The sequence below is a fragment of the Tachyglossus aculeatus genome, chromosome 6, assembly GCF_015852505.1.
Source record: "Tachyglossus aculeatus isolate mTacAcu1 chromosome 6, mTacAcu1.pri, whole genome shotgun sequence".
NCBI classification, from domain to species: domain Eukaryota; kingdom Metazoa; phylum Chordata; class Mammalia; order Monotremata; family Tachyglossidae; genus Tachyglossus; species Tachyglossus aculeatus.
Window position 1 is genome coordinate 31,571,324 of NC_052071.1, and position 12,413 is coordinate 31,583,736.

The 12,413-nt window shown below is 42.9% G+C and overlaps 1 protein-coding gene across 1 annotated transcript in view; it reads right to left on the bottom strand.

The window, feature by feature from the left end:
* The window catches only part of ADGRG4 (adhesion G protein-coupled receptor G4), a 62,327-nt gene that overhangs the window by 19,853 nt on the left and 30,061 nt on the right, over positions 1–12,413 (bottom strand). Inside the window, exons 12-16 of the mRNA XM_038747712.1 lie at positions 11,942–12,076; positions 10,322–10,444; positions 5,178–5,223; positions 2,345–2,448; positions 1,312–1,433 (exon numbers count right to left, since the gene is read on the bottom strand). Of these exons, the coding sequence (XP_038603640.1) occupies positions 1,312–1,433; positions 2,345–2,448; positions 5,178–5,223; positions 10,322–10,444; positions 11,942–12,076 (530 nt within the window). The remainder of the gene's footprint in view (positions 1–1,311; positions 1,434–2,344; positions 2,449–5,177; positions 5,224–10,321; positions 10,445–11,941; positions 12,077–12,413) is intronic.

The window sequence follows — 12,413 nt, forward strand, 5'->3', positions numbered from 1 at the left end:
TAATGTTTCCAGGAGTAAGGAGTAGTCCACAGTTTTAGAGTCAGCCAAGAAGTCTAGGAGAATTAGGATAGGGTAGAGCCCGTTTGATTTGGCAAAGTTGACCTTGGAGAGGGCAGGGAGTGGAAAGCGTGGAAACCAGAGTGAGGAGGTTAAGAAGGGAGTTGGAGGAGAGCAAGTGGATTCATCGGGTGTACGCAACCTGTCCGAGAAAGCAGGGAGATTAAGGCAATAGCTGGTGTGAATAGTGGAATCCACTGAGGGGTTTTTTCATTATAGGGGAGAAGTGAATATGTTTGAAGGCAAAGGGGAAAGAGTGCTGCCAAACAACGCATTTGCCAATCAATCAATCAATCAATCGTATTTATTGAGCGCTTACTATGTGCAGAGCACTGTACTAAGCGCTAGGGAAGTACAAATTGGCATAAGTACAAATTTGCCAACGAGCAGTCCAGTGTTGCCATGGTGAAATCATCATCATCATCATCATCAATCGTATTTATTGAGCGCTTATTGTGTGCAGAGCACTGTACTAAGCGCTTGGGAAGTACAAATTGGCAACATATAGAGACAGTCCCTACCCAACAGTGGGCTCACAGTCTAAAAGGGGGAGACAAAACCAAACATACTAACAAAATAAAATAAATAGAATAGATATGTACAAGTAAAATAAATACGTAAATAAATAGAGTAATAACTATGTACAAACATATATACATATATACAGGTGCTGTGGGGAAGGGAAGGAGGTAAAATGGGGGGCATGGAGAGGGGGATGAGGGGGAGAGGAAGGAAGGGGCTCAGTCTGGGAAGGCCTCCTTGAGGAGGTGAGCTCTCAGTAGGGCCTTGAAGGGAGGAAGAGAGCTAGCTTGGAGGATGGGCAGAGGGAGGGCATTCCAGGCCCAGGGATCGATGGCGGGATGGGCGAGAGCGAGGTACGGTGAGGAGATTAGCGGCAGAGGAGCGGAGGGTGCGGGCTGGGCTGGAGAAGGAGAGAAGGGAGGGGAGGTAGGAGGGGGCGAGGCGATGGACAGCCTTGAAGCCCAGGGTGAGGAGTTTCTGCCTGATGCACAGATTGATTGGTAGCCACTGGAGATTTTCGAGGAGGAGAGTAATATGCCCAGATCGTTTCTGGACAAAGATAATCTGGGCAGCAGCATGAAGTATGGATTGAAGTGGGGAGAGACAAGAGGATGGGAGATCAGAGAGAAGGCTGATGCAGTAGAACTGACGCAAGGGAGGAGAAGTGCATTTAGATTTACTGCTAACATCATTACCAAACGTACACACAAATGAAGAATTCTGTCAACTCACTGAAAACCTATGTATGTCACTGATGCAAATCCCAGGAAAATAGAAGATATTCCACATCCAGCATATGTTAAAAGGGTTAAGATTTTCTCATTCATAGCATCCAAGGCAGACCGGGATAAGTCCTAGGGAACATATGAACAATTGCTACCCCTCTTCATGTTAAGCCATATCGTTGATTAAAGTCATTATTTTCTATTTTCTTGGTGGAAAGTTCAAAGGTATTTTTAGTATCAATTATTTGTAAGATAAATGAGGTCAACTACAAACGTCAAAGAAACCAGTCAGTGAACCAGTGTTACCAATGTCTTAAATCACTTCACATACCATGAAATTTATATTCTAGTGTGATTAGTTTGAACTTTCTGTCACAAACCTGACTCTTGTTTCAATTAAATGTATTTAACCACCCAAGTTGCTTTATGCAGAACTGGCAACTTGATGTAGCAAATTAGTTCCGTGACACCAAATTGTCTTACAGTGGTTCAATTTTTCCTTTTAAATTGTGTCAGTAAGTCCAGGAAGTAACCTTTAAATAGCGCCAGCTTTGTTCTGCCTATTTGAAGTTTCGTTCGCCTAGCTGGAAAGCTCTGAAATGTGAAAAGCCATGAGACAGGAAGATGCCACAAAAATCAACTTTGACTATTTGTTGTTCCCAGGATCACATGGCAAAGGAAAGAAAAAGCCAGAGAACACCATTTTCGTAACTTTTCCATGCTTATGATAAATTAATATGCGCTTAATATGCGCTCAGTTCTAGTTTGAGGTATAAAATAAATCATTATTTACATTCAATATCTTCAGTCAGCCAAGTGCTGCAGAGATGAACCTTATCCTGGGTACCACGGACTTTGAATGCTAAGAAACCTTAGGTCAACAGCAACTATTAAAAAAACGCATTCTATTTTGGATGAATAAAAATGGCCCCGCTTCCACTAAAATATGATTGCATATAACTTGGTATACCCATAAATTCTATCAGCAATTTAATGATTTACACAATTGCCTCTTGGGAAAACTTTCCCAGAAAACTTACCAGTAAGACTCCAAAATGAGTAAGGTGATTACATCGACAGATTGTGTAATTTACATTTGTTTCATTCACTTCACATCCCGATGGATTCCATCCACCTAATCCATCTGCAGAGCACGGAAGGAAATTTCAAACCCATTTAGTCTTGCTCATCAATTCCTAACCATTAATTATATAGGCCATGTGAGTGCTTTTAGTTTAGATAGCAAGCATGTTGGCAGGATTTAAAACTGAAACAAATGGAAATCCAGCAGGCTACATTTATGGTTTAGACTGTATGGTATTGGCTTTTAAAAGAAAGCAAACAACAAAATGCACTTAGTGAAGCTGAATGAGGACTTAGTAAATGGTATAACATCTCTGGATCTCTCTATCTCTGTATTTTAACATTTTCTCTCTAGCCAAGCAAGATGGAATCTATAGCATCAAACCTGCAAATATCTGCATGAAAATTGAACTTGCATTAAGACAGGGCTCTGCAATCAGGAGGTGCTTAGCAAATACGATATTGACATTGTGAACCACCTGCTTCTCCTTGAAACTTTATCCAACCTTGGATTCACTCATGCTCACCTCTCCTGGTCCTCCTCCTATCTCTCTGACCACTCTTTCTCAGTCTCTTTTACAGACTCCTCCTCTGCATCCCACCCTATGACAGTGGGTGTCCCTCAAGACTCAGATCTATTTTCCATCTACACACACTCCGTTGGGGAACGCTTGGCTTCAACTACCATCTCTTTGGGGTTGATTCCCCAATCTATATCTCCAGCCCTGACCTCTCTCCTTTGCAGTCTTGCATTTCCTTCTGCCTTTATTCATTCATTCAATCGTATTTATTGAGCGCTTACTGTGTGCAGAGCACTGTACTAAGTGCTTGGGAATTACAAGTTGGCAACATATAGAGACGGTCCCTACCCAACAGCGGGCTCACAGTCTAGAAGGGGGAGACAGACAACAAAACAAAACATATTAACAAAATAAAATAAATAGAATATGTAAATATGTACAAGGAAAATAAATAGAGTAATAAATATGTACAAACATATATACAGGTGCTGTGGGGAGGGGAAGGAGGTAGGGTGGGGGGATGGGGAGGGGGAGAGGAAGGAGGGGGCTCAGTCTGGGAAGGCCTCCTGGAGGAGGTGAGCTCTCAGCAGGGCCTTGAAGGGAGGAAGAGAGCGAGCTTGGCGGATGGGCAGAGGGAGCAGGGCATTCCAGGCCCGGGGGAGGACGTGGGCCGGGGGTCGGCGGCGGGACAGGCGAGAACGAGGCACAGGGAGGAGGTTAGCGGCAGAGGAGCGGAGGGTGCGGGCTGGGCTGGAGAAGGAAAGAAGGGAGGTGAGGTAGGAGAGGGCGAGGGGATGGACAGCCTTGAAGCCGAGAGTGAGGAGTTTTTGCCTGATGCGTAGGTTGATTGGTAGCCACTGGAGATTTTTGAGGAGGAGAGTAACATGCCCAGAGCGCTTCTGCACAAAGATGATCTGGGCAGCAGTGTGAAGTATAGATTGAAGTGGGGAGAGATAGAAGGATGGGAGATCAGAGAGGAGGCTGATGCAGTAATCCAGTCAGGATAGGATGAGATATTGAACCAGCAGGGTAGCGGTTTGGATGGAGAGGAAAGGGTGGATCTTGGCGATGTTTCAGAGGTGAGATCGACAGGTTTTGGTGATGGCTTGGATGTGAGGGGTGAACGAGAGAGCAGAGTCAAGGATGACACCAAGGTTGCGGGCTTGTGAGACGGGAAGGATGGTAGTGCCGTCAACGGTGATGGGAAAGTCAGGGAGAGGGCAGGGTTTGGGAGGGAAGATAAGGAGTTCAGTCTTGGACATGTAAAGTTTTAGATGGCGGGCAGACATCCAGATGGAGATGTCTCGAAGGGAGGAGGAGACACGAGCCTGAAGGGAGGGAGGGACAGCAGGGGCAGAGATGTAGATTTGGGTGTCATCAGCGTAGAGATGATAGTTGAAGCCATGGGAGCGAATGAGTTCACCAAGGGAGTGAGTGTAGATAGAGAACACAAGGGGACCAAGAACTGACCCTTGAGGAACCCCTACAGTAAGGGGATGGGAGGGGGAGGACCCCTCCCCATTTAGGTGCATTTCCATAATTTATTTATTTATATTAACGTCCGTCTCCTTTTCCAGACTGTAAGCTCATTGTGGGCAGGGAATGTGTCTGTTATATTGTTATGTTGTATCCTCATCATCATCATCAATAGTATTTATTGAGCGCTTACTATGTGCAGAGCACTGTACTAAGCGCTTGGGAAGTACAAATTGGCAACATGCTTAGTACAGTGCTGTGCACACAGCACTCACACAGCACAGCAATATGATTGATTGATTGATTGATGAGATGTCACTGCCAATCATCAGGCAAAAAAGGAGGTTTTTTTTTTCAAAATGGTAGTCTCCCATACCGCTCCTCTTTCCAATTACCCGTAATGGCCATCGATGTGCAGATGTTCGTTCCTAGTCATTGAGTCCATCAGGTTAACTAGCAGCCATTCTGTATAAGTGGCTAACTCAAATCAGTATTTAGCCACCCACAGATCAGAGGACTATGAGGACCAAATTCCTGTTGCTATCAGGGCGCTACCGTTAGAGAGTGACTTTTCCCTGACACGTAATCCAGAACGAAAATCTCTCGGAATGGTTTTCTATTTTTCAGACCATTTCTCATTAGGCGTTCAAGCAGGAGAACACCAACATGGAATACCCTTGTTGACCCCAATTATTTCTGAGGCCACCAAAAGGTAAAGCAATCACAGAGAACTGTAGATGAGAATCACAGTAAAAAGGTTGAATCCTAAGAGATTTACAATTGAAATACTTACTATTCTTCTCGAAGTCCCAATACACACAGACAACACTGTCATGGTTCTGGAAAAAAGAGAATCGAGTGTAAAATGCAAATTTTTTTAAAAAATGAATTAAAATTTTTAAAAATGTGCCCAATCAAGTCAGTGCTACTACTACTAATAATCCAGTTATACTGATTTTAATTGGTTTTAATATTCAGGGTATTCCACCCCTGTTTGTAAGAGAGGAAGTACGTGAATAGAACATTAAAGCGTATATCAGTCAATCAGACAATGATAGTTATTGAGCACTTACTGTGTGCAGAGCACTCTACTAAACAGTTAGGAAAATACTATTCAACAGAGTTGGTAGACGCGACTCCTGTCCACAACGAGCTTTACAGTCCCTGCCCACAAGGAGCTTACAGTCTACAGGGAGAGACAGACATTAAAATAAATTACGGATAAATAAATGGTCTGATTTACAGGCTTGGAATTTCCTTCACACTTGTGAGTACATGGGATTTTAGAAACTAGATCCTTACGTCCTGACAGAGGCCTAGAAGCGTTTATTATTGAGTCTGGATGTTCCCTCTTTTCTTTTACAGATTTGCTCCCACTTTCAGTGAAGTTCAGCTGGTAGTTAAAGGTTAGATAGAGTTCCTTCTTATGAGGTTGTGGTCGGTTGCCTACTTATTATTGAATGTTCATTAAATATCAGATCTTCGGGGGTCTACTGATCGACTTTGCTCTGGCAGGGACAAGGTGGCCGTTGCGCGTCCAGGCAGCTGTTTGTGAGACTTGTGTACTCTGTGTGTAGGATAATTGGGCAAAAACCCAAGGAACAGGCTGGATCCTGCTATTCTTGCTAAGCACTTAACTAGGATTTTTTTTTTAATGGTAAGAATGATAAGCTGATGAAAAATTTGATATGCCGCATGGGCTCTTTTGTTAGGGGTGAATCGAGATTTTTAGGTCATTTCAATGGACATGTGTTAATTGCTAAGACCGGAATGTGAAGATTGTCCATTGCTCTCCTGCTGAACTAAATTAAATCGTGAATACACGTCTGTTGCTGTGCTCATGTATAATACTGTAGCTCTGCTGCCATGGGAACATCAAGTACACATTTACTTTGTAGCATTTGAAATAAGAGGATGTGATGGTATTTCAAAAGAGGTTATATCCATTACTGTAAGTGAAGGGAGATTAAATCAATCAATCAATCAATCAATTGTATTTATTGAGCGCTTACTATGTGCAGAGCACTGTACTAAGCGCTTGGGAAGTACAAATTGGCAACATATAGAGACAGTCCCTACCCAACAGTGGGCTCACAGTCTAAAAGGGGGAGACAGAGAACAAAACCAAACATACCAACAAAATAAAATAAATAGAATAGATATGTACAAGTAAAATAAATAAATAAATAGAGTAATAAATATGTACAAACATATATACATATATATACAGGTGCTGTGGGGAAGGGAAGGAGGTAAGATGGGGGGGATGGAGAGGGGGACGAGGGGGAGAGGAAGGAAGGGGCTCAGTCTGGGAAGGCCTCCTAGAGGAGGTGAGCTCTCAGCAGGGCCTTGAAGGGAGGAAGAGAGAATGGCACCTGAAACAGATTTTTCCTCAACAGGTCCCCCTCAAAGTCATCTTGTGCAACCCTCATGACATTGCTGGGAGTTACAGAAAATGAAGAGCAGCTACATGAACACAAACATATAATGTATTTTTGTTAGATGTGTGCAACTTTTAGGTGAGCAGCACTTTGACATGAATTTATTTAGTTCTACTCTGCTTTAAGAAGCCATCAGTTTCCAAGGCAATGTAGTTCCTAAGCAATAGGAACTTATAAGCAGTGATATCAACATAACCCGGTCCTATATAAACATTTTCTCATACAGAAGTTCCATGAAACTTCTCTCAATGTGGGCCTGAGTCCTACTTTCTTGAAGCATCCCGGGTTAGACTTGAAGTTTGGAGAGCTACAGGGAACTCTCTCTTGATTGCTCTGCCATGCTAGTGGTGGTAGTAATGATGGGGTGGAAAATCCCTCCATCTGCCAAGCAGCTTCTTAGTCCCAGCCTGATTTAGCATGGTGACAGTAGAAAACAGGAGAGGACTACCTCCTCTCTTTTGGGAAGCCTGTGGAACCACCTTCCATCTCAGTCCCTCCTTCATTTCCGCCCAGGTCCATGAGCTATATATTTCAGATCCTCTGCCGAGAGGCTTAAAACTATCTCTGAATGGAAGATCTCAGGACTTTGTTGGCCTCCTGAAGTGTATAAAAATTCAGAGCGACTGACTCACTCAATCCAGCCGACCAGATAATAATAATAATAATAATAATAATAATAATGGCATTTGTTAAGGGCTTACTATGTGCAAAGCACTGTTCTAAGCGCTGGGGAGGATACAAGGTGATTAAGTTGTCCCACGTGGGGCTCACAGTCAATCCCCATTTTACAGACGAGGTAACTGAGGCTCAGAGAAGTTAAGTGACTTGCCCAAGGTCACACAGCAGACATTTGGCGGAGCCGGGATCGGAGGAATAACTGCCTAGACGTGGTTGGGAGCCATCCCAGAACTCCTCGGTGCAATCTAGGGCAGGACTAGGAACTTGCTAAAAGCATCATCATCATCAATCGTATTTATTGAGCGCTTACTATGTGCAGAGCACTGTACTAAGCGCTTGGGAAGTACAATTTGGCGACATCTAGAGACAGTCCCTACCCAACAGTGGGCTCACAGTCTAAAAGGGGGAGACAGAGAACAAAACCAAGCATACTAACAAAATAAAATAAATAGAATAGATATGTACAAGTAAAATAGATAAATAAATAGAGTAATAAATATGTACAAACATATATACATATATACAGGTGCTGTGGGGAAGGGAAGGAGGTAAGATGGGGGGGATGGAGAGGGGGACGAGGAGGAGAGGAAGGAATATACACAGACACCACTACCTCTGTCACACTTAGCATTAGTCAGTTGTCTAGAAGTTCGTGAACTAACTGAGCCCATGGCTTTTGTCCTTCCTGTTTCTCTTGCCTTCTAGTCACTGGAAAAATCACAATCAGACGTAAGACAGAGACCGCTCTTTCTAGAATGTTAATTTAAATAACTTTGAGATTTCTGGCTCTGGAGTGAGGGCCTTTTATGACTCAAAATGGATCATTTTCTGCTCTTTCCACCCCCTATTTAATTTTGTATCTCTAAACCATTTTCTTCCCCCAGTTTCCTCTCTTCTGTGCTCATTTTTGTTGAAATATTTAAATATGCATTTTTGAAGTTCTCTGAACAACATTTTGAATTCTTGGGGAGAAATAAATCACATGCGCACACACACACACACACACTCTAAGAACTGATCGTCATGATACGTAGCTTTTCTTCCTCAGAGTTCAAGCACGTTATCATATTTATCCTCCCGGAGGCTGAGAGCAGGTACCATTATTTTCACTGGAGGTACTGAATCACAGAAAACTAAAATAGCTAGCCTTAGGTTACAAAGCCGTTTAATAGCCAAGTAAGTAATGGAACAAGAACTATTGACTTTCAGCCTAAAGCTGCTCAATTTAGACATTGAGAATCGCCATTCTTCTCATATTTACCATGAGGCCTAGGCAAATGATTGGCCAAGGAGTGGCAACCTGTGCTCCATTTTCCCTTCCTTCCTCTCCCCCTCATCCCCCTCTCCATCCCCCCATCTTACCTCCTTCCCTTCCCCACAGCACCTGTATATATGTATATATGTTTGTACATATTTATTACTCTATTTATTTATTTTACTTGTACCTATCTATTCTAATTCTATTTATTTTATTTTGTTAGTATGTTTGGTTTTGTTCTCTGTCTCCCCCTTTTAGACTATGAGCCCACTGTTGGGTAGGGACTGTCTCTATATGTTGCCAACTTGTACTTCTCAAGCGCTTAGTACAGTGCTCTGCACACAGTAAGCGCTCAATAAATATGATTGATTGATTGATTGATTGGGTGGCAGTAGATCTGTGCGAGGGAGCCTAGGTTTCCATTTTTCTTTTAAATTTAGGGTTGATTCTCTGAGATACTGCTGTAGTGATGGTTCTGGTAGAATGTTCCCAAGAAGCAATTTGAAATGTACCAAAAGAAGATGGAAAGCAGTACCCCCTTAATTTCTGCCACATCCAGGGGACCCCAGAGTAGGTGGCTGCTCCCTGGTGACAAATAGTCACAGGTCGGTGTGATGCAGGCTCCGTAATGGAAACCAAACATTCTCTCCAGAATGTGGTCCAGCACTGACCCTGGAGGGTCTCAGGCCCCATGCCTTTCAGAGCCCCACAACGCCCAGCATAACAAGCCTCGGAGAGTTGCCGCCGCCATACGGGATAGAAGGGAGCAAGTGGGAAAGGTCCCGTGCCTGAATTCCTTGTGCTCCAGCCAACTGGGCCCATCCTACATACTGCTGTATTCTCCAGTTCATTCATTCAGTCAGTCAGTCATATTTATTGAGCACTTACTGAGTGTAGAGCACTGTACTAAGTGCTTGGAAAGTACAATTCGGCAACAGATAGAGACAATCCCTACCCAATAACAGAGTCACAGTCTAGAAGGGGGAGACAGACAACAAAACAAGTAGACAGGCATCAATAGCATCAAAATAGATAAATAGAATTCAGTTGCTCTTCAGAGTCTCATTCAGTAGGAGTTGGGGGCACCCAAAACACAGGACCTTAGGCTTGCCTGGAGCTGTGCCTCAGGTGGGAATGGGAAGAATAGTAAAGAGCAGAACTTCCAGTCTTTAACACTCACTACATCAACAGCGCCCAATATTTCCCCATCTAGACCGTAAGCTCATTGTGGGCAGGGAATGTACCTACCAACCCTGTTGTACTCTCCCAAGTGCTTAGTCCAGGGCTCTGCACAAAGTAAGTTCTCAATAAATACCATTGATGATGATATGTGATGAAGACGACCGATCAATCTCTACACAAGAGGCCAATCCATCAGAAGGACTTTATGAATATCAAAGACATTTTAATTCCCTTCAGGTGAGGGACCTTGTCTTTGGATCTTGGTGTATCTTTCCAAGCACCTAGTACTGTACACAGGAGATGCTCAATTGAAAGCCAAAGATTTAAAAAGGGAAGACCATTTTTTAAATGCCTGATCAGAGACGAGACACATTCTACCTTGCTTCCATCGGTGTGCTGTAAAATAATGACAACAGGGTCAGCCAGATTCTGAATCGATCTGTTTGCCACACTGGCACTCACAACGTAGGTGGTTAACATTTCGTTTCTGAAGCTGCTGTCCTGGAGTACAAACATGCAAAAGACAGGTGTTTGGGTTATCAGGCAGATCATTTGCATTTTATGAAACAACCCAACTTTTAGGAAAAACGATGCACAGAATTCATGGGCAGAGATGGAGATTATGGAAGTGGGCCTGAACTAGGGTACCAGTGATGGCACTTAAAAATACCAGTCCCCGAATTACGTGATGTCATACGCACCGTTTGGCTCAAATCCTCCCAAACCTAGTATTTGGTCAGGCCCCACCTCCACGTGTGTCAGAGCAATTGTCTTCCTTTCTCAGATATGTGTGGAGAAAGGGCACTTGTTTTATCAAGTGCAGGAAAAAGATCAAAAGCCCTAGAGATGATCATGTACAGTTCCTCAAGCCTTGGAAGGGAGTGTAGGTTAAATAGGGAGAGCAGGCAGACTCCAACTTGGAGAAGGAAGTGATGGTAAAAGATACTTGAGATCTGGGTGGGAAGCAAGATATGACTTACCTTTTCTCTCCATTTTTGCTCACTCTCCCCATCTTTCCCTGTCCTCTCTTTCCCTCCCCTTTGTCCTTCCATTTCTCCTCCCCTCCCCTCCTTTCACTTCTTTTTAATATTTTTCCTTCATAGGGCCTCCACCTTAGCCCTCTGTTTATTGCTTTTTAATCACTAGTATCAATGCCCTCTCCATCCCCCCATCTTGCCTCCTTCCCTTCCCCACAGCACCTGTATATATGTATATATGGTTGTACATATTTATAACTCTATTTATTTATTTATTTATTTTACTTGTACATTTCTATCCTATTTATTTTATTTTGTTGGTATGTTTGGTTCTGTTCTCTGTCTCCCCCTTTTAGACTGTGAACCCACTGTTGGGTAGGGACTGTCTCTATGTGTTGCCAATTTGTACTTCCCAAGCGCTTAGTACAGTGCTCTGCACATAGTAAGCGCTCAATAAATACGATTGATTGATTGATTGATTGATTGATTGCTCTCGTTGTTTTTACCTGATGTGAAGTTGGCAGTTTTTGTCTGCTTGCCTCCCCCAATAAGTTGTCAAGTACAGGAACTGTGCCTTTTACTTCTACTGTGTGTTTGCACAGAGCTGCTCGATTAATATCGAGGAGGAGGAAGAGGGTGATCATCATCATCATCATCAATCGTATTTATTGAGCGCTTACTATGTGCAGAGCACTGTACTAAGCACTTGGGAAGTACAAATTGGCAACATATAGAGACAGTCCCTACCCAACAGTGGGCTCACAGTCTAAAAGATGATGATGATGATGGTGATGATGTTTCACCTCATCTCTGGCTGAGTAACAGTTTTTTTCCCTTCCCCAAAGAGCCAAATGAGGGCTTTTGAGGTCCCACTAAAGGCACGAAGAAGAACGAGACCATGCCCCCCTTAAAATCTTAGTCCTTCAAAGCTCCCCACAACATCACCCCTGCATGCAAAATGGAAAATTAGCATCCCCGGGTTATAGGATTAGTGAGCATTTTCTAAAATGAAATTACTTACTATAAAGAGTGAAGTTTGTCCAAAGAAATTAAACACTATCGTCTGAAAGTCATTGGGAAGAAATTGGTCCTTTAGTGTTCTGGGCAAATATATAGAAGCCAAACTCATCCTCTGAGGCAAAGTATGTAGATAAATCTTTGAGAAAAAAATGAAATGAGGATATATATCTCTGTCTGGGCATTTTATACGAACTCATTTTACCAGTTTCGAAGCTAGGCACCCAAATTATTAGATCCCACAGCTTTTTTTAACCATCTTCAGTTTGCACAGCATAAATTGTTAATTGCCCTAGAAGAGACGGCACAAAGGTATTTACAAGGCTAATTATTAATTCATTTAAAAACCATAGAACGATTTCCTCTTTTTGAAGGTTCATTTGAGGACTCAGTATGCTTTCAAAAGCTTAAAATGTCCTATCATTTGCAAGACCAAGGTGAAGGGTGTTCTAAGTCTTTTTTCCTCCCTAGAGTGT